We start from the raw sequence: 17014 nt of genomic DNA, 5'->3' as shown, positions 1-17014 counted from the left end.
GGAACGATATTCTGTACCCATTCACAGGAGAACTTGTGAAGTGAAATACTGAACGGTTATTTTCAACAAGATGGTGCAACCGCGCACACAGCTCGCGTTTCAGTGTCACTGCTTGCTGATGGTTTTGGTGATCGCATAATTTCACAGGGACTTTGGCCTCCACGATCGTATGACCTAACACCACCTGACTTTTTCTTCTGGGGTGCAGCGAAAGCAACTGTCTATAAAAACCGTCCAAAATCCATCGATGAATTGAAAACTGCAATATTCACTTTCACTGCTTCTGTTACAGAAGAAATGTTACAGCTTGTGCTTGGAAACATGATTAGACGAATTGAATTGTGTATTCAACAACGGGGGGGAGGGGGGGGGGGGACACTTTCAACATTTACAGTGAAAATTTGTAAGTGAAAATGAATATCCAATAAATTAATATCCTGTATTTCACTAAGTTTCATTTCGGTATATTCACTGCGGCGTACGGCACGCATTTTTTGGCTAACAATCATACGGCACTGCGGAGAGAATTTTTGAACAACCCGTAGTTTCACAAAGTTACGGCCTAGATATTTAATTGAGCTGACAGTCAATCAACGTATTCGAACATTAGATGAATGTTTCCCCTATCCATCCATATTAACTTACATTTATCGATGTTTAAAGCAAACTGACATTAATCGTACCAGACATAAATTCAGTCCAAGACATGCCGACGTCATCACGGAACATTCTCAGTTTGCTGCCCACCTTTCCGATGTGAAATCAGTGCTCTGATCATGCCAAAAGAGGCCTCTGCTGGCAGTTTCCGTCAGTTGTAAAACGCTGTCAATAAAGTATTGCACTCAATGCAGATTACTTAAGAGGCGAGTAACGTACGCTGACGGAAATCGAAAGTGTTAAATCATTAAGCGCCCGTCCGATTTTCATCAATCCTTGTGGAGGTGTTCGTCTCATAATGGGTATTAAACGATTAAACTTTCATTCCGTTCGGAACTGATGCCCGTCGGCGTCATCAGCATGAGATATGACCCGCATGGGCAATAACATACTCTTGTATTCGTCGTGGCATGGAAGTGAACAGCATGTGAATATCATCTTGCTACGCATAAAACACAATTCGTGAAGATCACTGGCTAAAGGCTGGTATTAAAGTACACTCTAAGACAAAAAAAATTATCTCTTCTCTAATACTAACTCTTCACAACAAAGTCTATAGAGAGTATTCACATACACCACTGAATGTACCTGTAAAGTTATATCATTGTACGACTTATAGTTCAGGAGATATGACGTCATAAACAGAAAACGACGCACCACGAAGGAATTATCCAAATGGGACGAAAGTCGGTATATGTGATGATTAAAATTTAAGAACAATTGAATGATTTGTGCAAGAGAGAGAGCTTCACAAATTGAGCAAGTCAATAACGCGTTGGTTCACCTCTGGCCCTTACGCAAGCAGTTATTCGGCCTGGCATTGATTGACAGAGTTGTTCGATGTCCTCCTGATGGACGTCGTGGCATATTCTGTCCAATCGGCGCGTTAGTTCGTCAAAATCCCGAGCTGGTTGGAGGGCCCTGCCCATAATGCTACAAACGTTCTCGACTGGGGAGAGATCCGGCGACCTTGCTGGACAAGCTAGGATTTGGCAAGCACGAGGACAACCAGTAGCAATTGTCGCCGTGTGCAGGCGGCCATTATGTGCTGAAACGTAGGCCCAGACATGTCTCCAGATACGTCTTCGCTGGTCATCAGGGTTCCGTTCGAAGCTGGACTCATCACTAAAGACAATTCCAATCAGTCAGTGAGATTCCGGACCGAAGACGTGTCTGAAGGCGCCCCAGACGGCGGTGGGATACCAAACTGACTGTTGCCGCGATAACAGCCGACAACTAGGAGTGGTGGTCTGGATGCCATTTCTTTTCATAGCAAGACCCCTTTGGTTGTCATCCGCGGCACCCTTATAGCACAGCGGTACATCAACGATATTCTATGCCCCGTTTTGTTGCCGTTCCGTTCATTGTAAGCCATCCTGGGCTTACATTTCAACAAGATAATGCCCTCCCGCACACGGCGATAATTTCTACTGCTTGTCTTTGTGCTTACCAAACTCTACCGTGGCCAGCTAGGTCGCTTCTTCCCTACCTAATTGTGAACGATTAGAGCATTATGGGTAGGGCCCTCCAACCATCTCGAAATTTTGACGACCTAATGTGCCAGTTGGACAGAATCTGGCACGATATCCCTCAGGAGGACGTCCAACGACTTTGTCAGTCAGTGCCAAGCCGAGTACTTGCTTGTATAAAGGCCAGAGGTGGACTAAAGCTTTATTGACTTGCTAAATTTCTGAAGCTCTTCTACGTGAAAGCATCATCTAATTTCTCTTAAATGTGCGTAAGCATCACATCGACCAATTTTCCTTGCATTCGGACAGTTCCATAAAGGTATCTTTTGTCTTGAAATGCATGCGTCTTCCCATTCACTCCAGACAAGCTCAGTGAGTGACAAATCAGATGATCGGCCAGGTCAATCAAAGATCCAAACATTCCTCAGGGCTTTGGTGTTGTGAAATGCAGTGTTTAGAGTCTCGTATCATTACGCTGTAATACGTTCAAGAAACCAACAGGCTACAATATCTTATTACCATATCCAGTAGCTCTCCACACAATGATTCTAGGAGTTAGAGACTCTTGAGAAACGCTGCTTCCTGTACCTTTCACCACGTTGTCTATGGATTCGGTGCTAATCTGACTGACACAAAGAGAAGCAAGGCTCACCTCTGAACACAACAGAATCCCGCCCAATGTCCCAGTGGAATATGGCTCTACGCCATGCAAGTCTCTGCTGTCTGCGGTATGGTGTCAGTGGTAAAAGGCCCGTGATGTGAACCCCGCTTCCAGTAATCTGATCGCAACAGCTCGAGGTGACACTCTGCCTGTAACCTTAAACTGGAGTTCAGCTTTTGCCGTCCGTCTGCTCTTCAGAGCCAGTCGAACAATCCTACGAAATCATGGTGTTGTAGCTCTGGAATAATCCGCGCCTGCTCTTCTTGCCGCGTTGTTGCCCTGAGTCCATTTCATCACCACTACCCGTTCTGCAGTCACTGCACTACAATCAGTTGTCTGTGTGATTTGTCGGTAAGCAGCAAGTACAGGTGCTCTGGGTATGCTGTGCGGAGATCTTGACCTGAAAAGATGCAGTAACGTTAAATATTTGGGATAGTCCTCGTGTTCTCATACGAGGTGTGGGAGAAAAGTGATGAGACTGATTAATTAACTACCAAAGTTTTAATTTTTTTTCAAATAACAATGTTGTCCACTTCAAAGTAGTTCCCTCCGGCAGCCATACACCGGTAGAGTCGTTGTTCCCAGCCTTGGTAGCAGCGTTGAAAGGCTTCAACTGGTAGGGACTGTAACATGTGGATCACTTTCTTCTGTATGTTCTCCAGAGTCCGGAAATGACGTCGTCTTACGACATTTCTCGATTTAGAGCAAAAAGAAAAAAGTCGCAAGGACTCAGACCAGCTGATTAGGTGGGATCTGGAACAACAGGAATGCCTTTTGAGGTTGAAAATTCCGTGATGGACGTAGCTGTGTAACATGGATCATGGTTATGATGCAGCATACACTTGTCTGTAATGTCCTGTTTCACTCAATTCACTCTTTTCCTGAGCCTTTCAAGGACGTCTTTGTAAAACACTTGGTTGACAGTTTGTTGTGGAGGAACAAATTCTTTGTGCTCGATACTCCTATTGTCAAAAAAGCAAATCAGCGTAATTTTGATCTTTGATTTTCTCGCTAAAGCTTTTTTCGGTCGAAAAGATGTCTCAGTGTGCCACTCTTGCCGCTTAGTCTCACGATCGTACTCAAAAATCTAAGATTCATCACCTGTGATCACACGATTGAACCATTCATGATCTTTGGCAACCCTCTCAAGAAGATCAACGCATACGTTTCTTCGACCGTCCTTCTGTTCAGTGTGAGGTTTTTTGGCACGATTTTAGCACAAACCTTTCATATGTGCAAGAATTGCGTCAAAATTTGATGAATGGTGAATATTTTCAACTTTAGCAGGTGACCCGTCATCCTTAGTGTTAAACGTCGGTCTGATCTCACAAGAGCACGCAGAAGTTCACATTTTTCATAGATTTTTGAAGTTGAAAGTCTCCCTGAGTGAGGTTCATGTTCAACGTATTCTCGGCCTTCCAAAAATGACATTTGCCATCGAAAAATTTGTGCTCTTGACAAGATATGTTCCCTGTAGGCCTCTTCCTACTTGTCAGAGGTCACACTCAAGGCTTCCCAACTTTAATGCAAAACTCGATTGCATAACGTTGCTCTAAATTCCGTTGTTCCATTTTCGTAACGCACTCCAAAAACACAACTTCACTGATGGCGCTCTCAAAAATGATGTGATGGCTGTATAGAGCATCTGGAAGGGATGAACACACCGGTCTACACAAGTAGAACAACACAGCGTTGCCAGATCACTCGCAGTGCTGGCGGTCTCATTACTTTTTTCATACAAGCGCACCACTCTTCATCTCTAAGAATGGCTTTCTTCTGTACTGAGAATAAGCTCGCATAAGGATGAACTTTTGATCAGCGTATCCCACATGGATGGGAATATTGACGGTATCAGTTGGTAGCGTTTATGGTGTAACACTTCGCCGTCCGGGGTGGCCGTGCGGTTCTAGGCGCTACAGTCTGGAACCGCGTGACCGCTACGGTCGCAGGTTCGAATCCTGCCTCGGGCATGGATGTGTGTGATGTCCTTAGGTTAGTTAGGTTTAAGTAGTTCTAAGTTCTAGGGGACTGATGACCTTAGAAGTTAAGTCCCATAGTGCTCAGAGCAACTTTTTGTAACACTTCACATTCCTGTCTGTGTATTTTGTCTTACGGTACCATTAAGTAAACTTTTTAGCCTCACAAGTACGAGCTTTGATGCAAAGACGCCGTGTGTGTGTGTGTGTGCGCAGGCGTGCCGGCGAGCGGCGGCTCTGGCTCGTCGGGTGCGCTGCAGGACGGCGGAGGTGGAGGCGGCGACGGGTCCGGGGGCGGCGCGTCGCCCGTGGGCGTCGGCGCCGGCGCGGGGGCGGCAGCAGCCGCCTTCTCCGCGGCCGCGTGGGCGGCCATGCCGGACTCGTCCAGCGGTCAGTACCACCTGTGTCCTCAACTTCCCCTGTGTGTAACTGTCGAGTTTGACATTAACGTCCATCAGTTAGAAATCAGAAATAGGCTGGTCGTATCAGGGTAATTCGAATAAAAGCGTTAGCGACGGAAGAGGGTAAAAAAAGGACGCCACTCCCATGGAAGTACTGGGCAGAGGTGGGCAAACCCAGGACCGGTTTTAGGCCATGCGGGGCCTGTAGCACTGATGAAGTGTATATGCTCTCATATTTCTTAAATGAATTGTTTTACTTCCATGTTGTTGTTGTTGTTGTTGTTGTGGTCTTCAGTCCTGAGACTGGTTTGATGCAGCTCTCCATGGTACTCTATCCTGTGCAAGCTTCTTCATCTCCCAGTACCTACCGCAACCTACATCCTTCTGAATCTGCTTAGTGTATTCATCTCTTGGTCTTCCTCTACGATTTTTACCCTCCACGCTGCCCTCCAATACTAAATTGGTAATCCCTTGATGCCTCAACACATGTTCAACCAACCGATCCCTTCTTCTAGTAAAGTTGTGCCACAAACTTCTCTTCTCCCCAATCCTATTCAATACTTCCTCATTAGTTATGTGGTCTACCCATCTAATCTTCAGCATTCTTCTATAGCACCACATTTCGAAAGCTTCTATTCTCTTCTTGTCCAAACTATTTATCGTCCATGTTTCACTTCCATACATGGCTACACTCCATACAAATACTTTCAGAAACGACTTCCTGACACTCAAATCTATACTCGATGTTAACAAATTTCTCTTCTTCAGAAACGCTTTCCTTGCCGTTGCCATTCTACATTTTATATCCTCTCTACTTCGACCATCATCAGTTATTTTGCTCTCCAAATAGCAAAACTCCTTTACTACTTAAGTGTCTCATTTCCTAATCTAATTCCCTCAGCATCACCCGATTTAATTCGACTACACTCCATTATCCTCGTTTTGATTTTGTTGATGTTCATCTTATATCCTCCTTTCAAGACACTATCCATTCCGTTCAACTGCTCTTCCAAGTCCTTTGCTGTCTCTGACAGAATTACAATGTCGTCGGCAAACCTCAAAATTTTTATTTCTTCTCCATGGATTTTAATATCTACTCCAAATTTTTCTTTTGTTTCCTTTACTGCTTGCTCAATATACAGATTGAATAACATCGGGGAGAGACTACAACCCTGTCTCACTCCTTTCCCAACCACTGCTTCCCTTTCATACCCCTCGACTCTTATAACTGCCATCTGGTTTCTGTACAAATTGTAAATAGCCTTTCGCTCCCTGTATTTTACCCCTGCCACCTTCAGAGTGTGAAAGAGAGTATTCCAGTCAACATTGTCAAAAGCTTTCTCTAAGTCTACAAATGCTAGAAACGTAGGTTTGCCTTTCCTTAATCTAGCTTCTAAGATAAGTCGTAGGGTCAGTATTGCCTCACGTCTTCCGATATTTCTGCGGAATCCAAACTGATCTTCCCCGAGGTCGGCTTCTACTAGTTTTTCCATTCGTCTGTAAAGAATTCGCGTTAGTATTTTGCAGCCGTGACTTTTTAAACTGACAGTTCGGTAATTTTCACATCTGTCAACACCTGCTTTCTTGGGGATTGGAATTATTATATTCTTCTTGAAGTCTGAAGGTATTTGGCCTGTCTCATACATCTTGCTCACCAGATGGTACCATACTTCCATGTAATTCGTCTGATAAAATTGTATTCCACAAATTTAGTAACCAACAGATTTTACGCCCCTCAATTTCTGAATAATTATCAGACTTAGACATTCAGACTCAGTGTGTCGGTGGGAATTATTGGAGATCGCCTCGTGGGACCAATCATCCTTCCACATTACTTCACAGGCGCGGCGTATCTGCTCTTTCTGCGGGCGACCCTGCCTCCACTGATGGAACATGTGCTTTGGTGGTACGAAGGGTACCTGGTTACTATATGATGGTGCTCCAGCTCACTTCCGTATGTCCGTGCAGAGATATCTTGATAATATCTACGCCACCCACACATTGCAGCTGAACCTTTGCTGATGTTTCACTGCCACCATACCACTAAAACAGTAGTGCAGACAGAGCGTTCCCATTTGCCTGGTGACCTCTGTTGTTCCTTATCCTCTTATCCTGAAGATCGATCACATCTGATGAACAGGGAGTCAAGACAGAATAATGAAGTTTTGTAGGAAAATGTTATCACTCATATGAGAGCATACCATACTCGTGAGTCAGTTTGTCCACGGGAGATCATCCACGTTACATAAAGACGAATCTCGAGCTAAAAAGGGTAATTAAAAATTTGTTCAGCGGGATAGAAAAACAGGAAGGGGTGAATGAGTTCCTGTGCTGAAAGGAGGTAAAGTCGCTCTGCATCCTTAAAATACAGACAAGAAAAAACAGAACGTAAAAGTGAATAAGTGAATTGCGTCTTTTTTTTAGCATCTATCAGTAACGTCCCCCATAACCAGTTCCTTAAAGAATCGAATTCCCATGCGTAAAACAGCTTCATATTTGTGACTACTTTACAAACGAGTTACTGTTTTGTAAACATCCTAAGACAAAAAGAACGACGCATCACGAAAGAATTATCCGAATGGAATGGAAATCGCTATCAGTAGAAGTGATGTACATGTACAGATAAAAAAATGATTATAATTTCAGAAAAATTGGATGATTTTTTTTTTCAAGATAAACAACTTAACAAATTGGGAAAGTCAATAACGCATTGGTCCATCTCTGGCTCTCATGCAACATTATTCGGCTTGGCATTGATTGACAGAGTTGTTGGATGTCCTCCTAAGGGATATCGTGCCAAATTATGTCCATTTGGCGCGTTAGATCGTCAGACTTCCGAGACGGTTGGAGGGCCCATCCCATAATGCTTGTCCTCAATTGGGGAGAGATCCGGCGACTTTGCAGGCCAAGGCAGGGTTTTGCAAGCATAAAGACAAGCAATACAAACTATCGCCGTGGACGGGCGGAAATTATCTTGCTGAAATATAAGCCCAGGATACCTTGCCATGAAGGGCAACAAAGCGGGGTGTGGAATATCGTCGACGTACCGCTGTGCTGTAAAAGTGCCACGGATGACAACCAAAGGGATCATGCTCTGAAAAGAACTGGCATCCCAGACCCTCACTCCTGTTTGCTGGGCCTTATGGCGGGTGACAGACAGGTTGGTATGCCGCCACTGTCTAGGGCGCCTTCAGATGCTTCTTCGCTGGCCATCGGGGCTCAGTTCCAAGCGGGTCTCTTCACCGAAGACAATTCTACTGTAGTCGGTAATATTCCAGGCCAAAGACGTTTCTGGAGACACCCCGAGCAATGTGGGATACCAATGACTGTCGCCCGCCATACGTCCGACAACCAGGATTGATGGTCTGCGGTGCCATTTCATTTCGTAGCAGGACGTCTTTGATTGTCAACCGCGGCACCCTTATAGCACAGCGAAACATCAACGATTTTTACGTCCAATTTCGTTGCCCTTCGTGACAAGCCATCCTGGGCTTATGTTTCAGCAAGATAATGCCGTCTACATCTACATCTACATTTATACTCCGCAAGCCACCCAACGGTGTGTGGCGGAGGGCACTTTACGTGCCACTGTCATTACCTCCCTTTCCTGTTCCAGTCGCGTATGGTTCGCGGGAAGAACGACTGTCTGAAAGCCTCCGTGCGCGCTCTAATCTCTCTAATTTTACATTCGTGATCTCCTCGGGAGGTATAAGTAGGGGGAAGCAATATATTCGATACCTCATCCAGAAACGCACCCTCTCGAAACCTGGCGAGCAAGCTACACCGCGATGCAGAGCGCCTCTCTTGCAGAGTCTGCCACTTGAGTTTATTAAACATCTCCGTAACGCTATCACGGTTACCAAATAACCCTGTGACGAAACGCGCCGCTCTTCTTTGGATCTTCTCTATCTCCTCCGTCAAACCGATCTGGTACGGATCCCACACTGATGAGCAATACTCAAGTATAGGTCGAACGAGTGTTTTGTAAGCCACCTCCTTTGTTGATGGACTACATTTTCTAAGCACTCTCCCAATGAATCTCAACCTGGTACCCGCCTTACCAACAATTAATTTTATATGATCATTCCACTTCAAATCGTTCCGCACGCATACTCCCAGATATTTTACAGAAGTAACTGCTACCAGTGTTTGTTCCGCTATCATATAATCATACAATAAAGGATCCTTCTTTCTATGTATTCTATGTATTCGCAATACACGGCAAGAGTTCTACTGCTTGCGTTCGTGCTTGCCAAATCCTAGCTTGGCCAGCAAGGTCGCCGGATCTCTCTCCCCCGATCGAGAACGTTTAGAGCATTATGGGCAGGACCCTCCAACCAGCTTGGGATTTTGACGATCTGACGCGCCGATTGGACAGAATTTGGCACGATATCCATCAGGAGGAAATCAAACAACTCTGTAAATCAATGCCAGGTCGAATAACTGCTTGCATAAGCACCAGAGGTGAACCAACACGTTATTGACTTGCTCAATTTGTGAAGCTCTCTATCTTGAATAAATCTTCCAATTTTTCGTAAATGGTAATCATTTGTTTGTCTGTGCGTATTCATCACATCTACTGATTTCCGTCCCATTTGAATAATTGCGTGATGGTGCGTCGTTTTTTTGTTTGTGACATCATATCTCCTGAACTATATGTCGTACAATGATGTAATTTTACATTCAGTGGTGTATGTGGATACCGTCTGTAAAATATGTTGTCAAGAGTTAGTATTAGAGAAGTGATAAATTAAAACATTGTGCCTGATGCTGAAGTTTTATCGCATGAACAGCGAAAATGTAGTAAGCAATAAACTTTGTTGCTTTCATAATTTTGTGCCGTGTCAGCGATAAAAATTTTGGAATGATTTTCAATCACTTACAAAGTTTGTTGAAAGTGGCAAAGTGCTGTCATTCTAAAATACTGGTCGTATTGCATTATGGGGAATTTGTATGTCGTAACTGAAATTGCCTAAGATATATAAAGTTTCTCATTTAGTACTTGTGTTACTGTGTTGAACTTTAACATAAAATTGTACTTTTTAATAAATAGCTTCCAACAGAAGTTAAATTTTTAAATTTGGTCAATAATTAGACAAAATACTGAAAAATCAAATTTTTGTTGCCCCTGGAAGCTGTTAGACTAGGACTGAATGACCATTTCAGCTAATTAGTAATATTTGTGTTCCTGAAGTTAACTGTAAAAAACCACAAACTATATACCTCACAGTCTTATGCAGTGTGATGTTTTTTGCATTTGTGGCTATGATTTGAACAAGCATTGTGAATTTTGCTCATTAAAATTTTATCATCACTATTATTTCTGTACAATAGTTTTGTGCAAAACAAGAGAAATATGCCTGTAGAGGCAAATGAGTATAAACAGAAGACTATAACATCAGTTTTTGTATTTTCATGGTTTAATGCCATTTGATTATTAATTATGAACTTTGACAGTCTAAAAATGTTAGTAGAATCCTCAGACAAAAAGTTTTGGAAAGTATTTCCACACAGTGGTAACTCATTCTAAATATTTTCTCCGTTCACAGTTGTCAAGAGTGAAGGTCGCAGCCCGGGTCTGACTGAAACTTCATCACTGGGTCAAGATAGTCTATATTCTGACTCACTAACTGCCGCGTACAACACTTCGGATTCACAACATACCTATGCTTCACCAACTCAGCAGTACTACACAAGGTAATTTCAGGGATGCCATGTGCAAAAGAAACTCATTACGAGCAACCAGATAATACATAGTAATTTTTATTGACATACACAACACCAATTTCTTTCAAAATTATTCATGTGAAAATCAGTTCATTCCATCTCCATTAGAAAGAATAGTAAGTTTTAGAACTTAGTAGTCACATTAAACATATAAATAATTAAATTGTTTTATTTGTACCTAATTTTATATTATTGAAATGACTTTTTGTGGCCAATAAGCATTCACTTTAGGAGCATTGAGCAATATATGCTGATGGAAAAACATGCTGATAGAAAAACATTGGCACACAAAGAAGGAATTACATGACATAAACAAAAGTTGGTAAGCTTGTTTCTACATCTGAAAGATGATGTCTAATCAAATTTCATGCCTGTCACAAAAAACTGGCACTAGTAGTGCCATTGTGAGGATGCAAATCAGATTTGGTTTAAATAAATGCTGTAACATTCATGAGTGTTAGTTACCTTTCAGATTGGATGTGACAAGTTGATGTCGGTCAAGAATGTCTTTAAGGTGACGGAGACACCATTATCATCACTTCAGTGTGTTTGAAAGGGGTCATGTAATAGGGCTACTAGAAGCTGGATATTCCTTCTGTGATACTGCAGAAAGACTTGGTAAGAATGTAGCCACTGTACATGGTTGCTGGTAGCAGCGGTCATGAGAATGTACAATCACAAGACGACTGAGCACTGTGCTAACAAGGCCCCTGAACTAGGTGATACTCCATCAGAACTTTTGAAATCTTTGGAAGAGCTAGTTTTGACAAACTACTTCATCTGGTGTACAAGATGTATGAAACAGGTGAAATACCCTGAGACTTCAGAACAAATGTAAATTTTTCAATTGCAAAAGAGGCAGGTGCTAACTGGTGTGAATACTACCAGACCATGAGTTTAATAAGTCATGGTTGCAAAACATTCACACAGATTATCTACAGAAGAATGGAAAAACTTCATGACTGCAGAGAAGATCAGTTTGGGTTTCAGAGAAATGTAGGAACATGCAAGACAGTGCTTACACCAAGTCTTATGTTAAAAGATAGGTTGCAGAAAGATAAACCTACACTTATAGCAGTTGTAGATTTAGAGAAAGCTTTTGACAGTATTGAGTGGACTGCTCTATTTGAAATTTTGAAAGTAGCAGGGCCAAAATACAGTGAGCAAAAGTGTTCCAAACATACACAGAAACCAGACAGCAGATAGAAGAGTTGATGGTAATGAAAGGGAAGCCATCATTGAGAATCGAATGAAACAGAGTTTCAGCCTATTCCTGATGTTATTCAATGTGTACACTGAGTAAGCTGTGAAGGAATCTGAGGAGACACTGGAAAGGATTTGAAGTTCAGGGCGAAGGAATAAAATCTTAGCGGTTTACCAACAACATTGTAGTTCTGTTAGAGATGACAAAAAGGGCTTGGAGGAGTAGTTGAACTGAATGGATAGTGTCATGAAAAGAGATTGTAAGATGAACATCGCCAAAAATAAAACAAGGGCTGTAATCGAATTATATTAGGTGATAATGAGGAAATTAGATTAGGAAATGAGACACTAAAAGTAGCAGATGACTTTCGCTATTTGAACAGCAAAATGTCTGGCAATGGTCAAAGTAGAGAGGATATGAAAGGCAGACTGGCAATAGCAAGAAAACCATTTCTCAAAAAGAAGAATTTGTTAACATCTAATATAAATTTTTAAGTGTTAGGCAGTCTATCCAGGAGGTAATTGTCTGAGTGTAACCTTGTATGGAAATTAAATTTGGACAATAAACAGTTCAGACAAGAAGAGAATAGAAGCTTTTGCAATGTTGAAGATCAGGTGGATAGATCAAAGAAAAAATTACAAGGTACTGAATCAAATTGGTGGAAAAAAATTGTGGCACAACTTGACTAAGAGAATGGATCACTTGATAGCAGATATCTTGAGGCATTGGGGAACTGTCAGTTTGGTAATGGGGGTAGGTGTGGGTGTGGAGAGTAAAAATTGTAGAGGAAGACCAAACCTTGAATACAATAAATGGGCTCTAATGGATGTATATTGCAAATGTTATGCAGAGATGAGGAGGCTTGCACAGAATAGCCTAGCATCAGACCAGTCTTCAGACTGAATACCATAACAGCAACAACACTCTTGTCACATTATTGAGCATACTTCCTGCTCTTCTCACAAATAATTCATGGAAATTTAGAAAATTGTTTGCTTCTGTATATACTGTAGTTCAAATCTGTTCTTAATAATCCATCTTTGTTTAGAGTTGTTGTCAGAGGTCTTCCTGTTATTGTTGTGCTCTAATGTGACATGTAGAAGTACATCATCTTGTCAACAGGAGGTCATAAAATATGTTGCACTAACTCATTTGAGTTAGGAAATCTGCCACATAGACTTCTTGGATGTAATAGATTGGCATAACAAAGGAAAACTTAATGCAGATGATTTGAATGTTTTAAAACTGAATTAGCATACTACGCATTAATCACTGCCTCACATCAGTCTAACATTTTGTAATTGGACTCCTTCTTCATAAACAAGTTTTGCATTCCTGATATCCTGTCAATGAATTGCCACCTGCCATATTGATGTAAACGAGTGAATAATTTTGTCAAGGAAGAAAATCTGTGGCCTGTCACAAAGCTTAATATTGATTGTTTTCATTGTGTTACTTCATTTCGATTTGTATCACGGCAGTGTTGACACACTATATCCACACATCCACTATTTAACACTGCCTGCTCACAACTGACTGGTCAAATGCACATCTTTTGGTCAAATGCACATCTGTTGTTTACAGTTCCTAATTCAAGCTGCCACTGTGGTTACTGTTCTGACATAACTTGTATACCAGTAAAATCAATCTCTGAACTTCCTAGTTGGACAGTGTATACAACATAAACATCAAGGTCCAGTTATGGTTGTGTGGACCATTTCAAATTTATCTCTGCTCCTGTTAATGGGTCTTTATCAAGAACTTAGATGGTGTTTTTAAAGCCGGCTGCTGTGGCCTAGCGGGTCTAGATGCTTCAGTCTGGAACCACTCGACCGCTACGGTCACAGGTTCGAATCCTGCCTCGGGCATGGATGTGTGTGATGTCCTTAGGTTAGTTAGGTTTAAGTGGTTCTAGGTTCTAGGGGACTGATGACCTCAGATGTTAAGTCCCATAGCTCTCAGAGCCATTTGAACCATTTGGTGTTTTTAATGCTTCAGATGTTCTAGATAGTCTTTACTAAAGTGAAATTGTGCTTTGTCTTTAGTGACTCCAGCATGAAAATACCATGAAATCCTAATCTTCCCTTCGAGTTGTTTTTAGTTTACGAAAAGTTGACCTCTCTTTCTTAGAATATCTTTACTCTTACTTGACAGCACCACTTACATTAGTTGTAAAAGTTAGTAGAAAAATATTTTTCAGCTAGTATAAATATTTAAAGCATAGACATTAATGTTTATTCCAAATACAGAATATTTGAATAATTTTGGAATAAAGGAGACCACTCACCAAAAAGGAGAAATGTTGAGTTAGTAGGCAGCAAAAAGAAAACTTGCTTGTGTTGGAGTAATGGACAAACAACACCAGTGCTGTGTTTCAGCAGGTGGACTACAAGCCATACACAACCTGAAAACAAATACTGACATAATCAGCCTCCCTACAGACACCAAAAGCACCCTGTACACCTACCTTCTGCATGTTCCCCAAAATCCACAAACCCAACAATTGTGCCATTGTAACTGGCTGATATGCTTCCACTGAAAGAATTTTCACTCTTATTGACCAACACCTCAAACCAACTGCCCGAAACCTAACCTCCCAAATCAAAGGTACTAACCTCTTCCATCATCAATTCACCAACATCCCCAAGCCTTTACCTCCTGGATCCCTACTCATCACTGTTGATACCACCTTCCTATTCATTAACCTCCTTCATGCCCATGGCCTTGTAACTATCAAACAGTACCTCTCCCAATGTCCTACAGACTCCAGACTCATCAAGCCATTCCTCATACACCTTGCCAACTATATCCTGACCCACAGCTACTTTTCCTTTGAAGGGACACTATACAAATGAATCCACAGTGCAGCTAAGGGCACCTGCATGGCATCCTTCAGTGCCGATTTGTTTATGAACCATCTAGAGCAAACCTTCCTAGCCTCTCAAACCTCCCAACCCCTAGTCTGCTTCATGTTCATTAATGATATCTTCATGATCTGGACTCAGGGCCAAGACACCCTATCCTCATTACTTCACAAAATCTCAATATCTCTCCCATCCGCTTCACCTGGTCTTCCTCAACCCAGGGTGCCATCTTCCTAGATGTTGATCTCTACCTCTCTGATGGCTCCATCTGCACCACTGTCCTCATTAACCCCACTAACGACCAACAGTACCTGAATTTTGACAGCTGCCATCCTTTCCATAACAAAAAATCCCTCCCTATACTGACTAACCACCCACCGATGATGTATCTGCAGTGACAAGAACTTCCTTGCCTCATGTCAAAGGTCTGATGAAGGCCTTCACAGATACACACAACCACGCAAACCTAGTCCACAAGCAGATTTCACTTTCTATATCCTGACACACCCCCAATTCTTCTGCCACCCCCAAGAATCAGCTACAAATGAGCACTTCCCCTTTTCATCCAGTATCAGCCTGGCCTGGAATAACTGAACCATATCTTTCATTAGGGCTTTGATTATATCTCATCCTGCCTGAAATTACCTTTGTCCATCCAAACTACACAGCATCTTAGGCTGTCCACATACCACTCTCAATCCCAACCCCTTGCCACAGAGATAATACCTCTGTGGTAGATCAAGGTAGAAGACCTGCCCAGTCAACTCATGTAGCACTTCCAATCCAATCTTATCACAGTCTTATACTACCCCATCAGAGGTTGCCTCCTTCCCCCCCCCCCCCTTCCTCCCCCTGTCCAATCAGCCATGACATATACTAACTGTCCACAACTTGTTATATCACTATGACTACCAATCAACTGTCTACTAGTAGAATGGCCACCATCAAACTGTTGCCAAGAACAAAGTTGACCGCCAGTCAGCACAATGTACAGCTGAATGCAACATGCTCAATTTCAATGGCTGCTTCAGAACACTAGTCATCCAGATACTTCCCTCCATCACCAGCTTCTCTGAATTATACTGTTGAAAGTTATCCTCACAAAACATACTTCACATCCATAATCATCCTGGCCTCAGTCTCCAGTACTCCACTTTCCCTAAGCCCTGGACCCAACATTTTCTCCTTCCTCCATCCTGTCACTCCCTCCCAGGTCATGTCCACAGATTACCTTCAGTGTGTGACACTCCTCGCTCTTTCTGACAACCATGCATCACATGCCTAGCACGTGTACCTGCCAACCCTCCCTGCTGCATTTCTAGCTGGGAAACTGGCTGCCTCCCTCTGAGCTGCCTGCCACCCACCTCAACTCACACTCCCATTCACAACCCCACTTCCATCCCCCACCCCACTCCTCTCCTTGTCTCCAGCCCCCCTCCTCTCTCTCTCTCTCTCTCTCTCTCTCTCTCTCTCTCTCTCTCTCTCTCTCTCTCTCTCTCTCCCCCCCCCTACTGACACAACACCCACTGCAATGTAGATCAAGTGCCAAAATGCTTCATTAAAGCTGTGCATCCAGCTGGCACCATGTAGAGGCATGAACACCCCAGCATACTGTGTGTGTGTGTGTGTGTGTGTGTTCTTTACTGTAGCTTGAAAAAGGCCTACTCTGAAAGCTAGCAAGTTTCCTTCTTTTGTTTTGTTTGTGCATATCGATGATTCAGTGCTTCTCTAACAATGGATATTTGAATACTACAGTTTCATAATTCATTCAGGAGGGAGTGAGATAAGACAGATGATTTAATGTGATTCTGGCAATTGTTTTGCAGTATGCAGCAAGCCTATGGCAGCCAACCATCAGCAGCCTATATGCAGAGTTCCAGTTTCTATAACACTTCAGCTTACAACATGCTGCAGCAGGGTTATGTGACTACAGGTAATTCTCTCCACTGCACTGTCCAGATGTCAGTGTTCTATACAACAAAAATTGTTTGTTTTAACAACCTTTCATCATTAATTAGCTCTTCAGTCTCATTATTCCATATTTTTCCCTGAACT

General features: G+C 42.5%; 1 protein-coding gene across 2 annotated transcripts in view; it reads left to right on the top strand.

The window, feature by feature from the left end:
- LOC124619300 (eyes absent homolog 2) overlaps positions 1–17014 on the top strand; it is a 760861-nt gene that overhangs the window by 706829 nt on the left and 37018 nt on the right. For both annotated transcript variants that reach the window (XM_047145588.1, XM_047145587.1), the window contains exons 4-6: positions 4980–5153; positions 10714–10861; positions 16786–16892. In XM_047145588.1, the coding sequence (XP_047001544.1) occupies positions 4980–5153; positions 10714–10861; positions 16786–16892 (429 nt within the window). The remainder of the gene's footprint in view (positions 1–4979; positions 5154–10713; positions 10862–16785; positions 16893–17014) is intronic.

Source organism: Schistocerca americana, chromosome 6, assembly GCF_021461395.2.
Source record: "Schistocerca americana isolate TAMUIC-IGC-003095 chromosome 6, iqSchAmer2.1, whole genome shotgun sequence".
Classification (NCBI taxonomy): Eukaryota; Metazoa; Arthropoda; class Insecta; order Orthoptera; family Acrididae; genus Schistocerca; species Schistocerca americana.
This window is presented reverse-complemented; position numbering and strand designations above follow the sequence as displayed.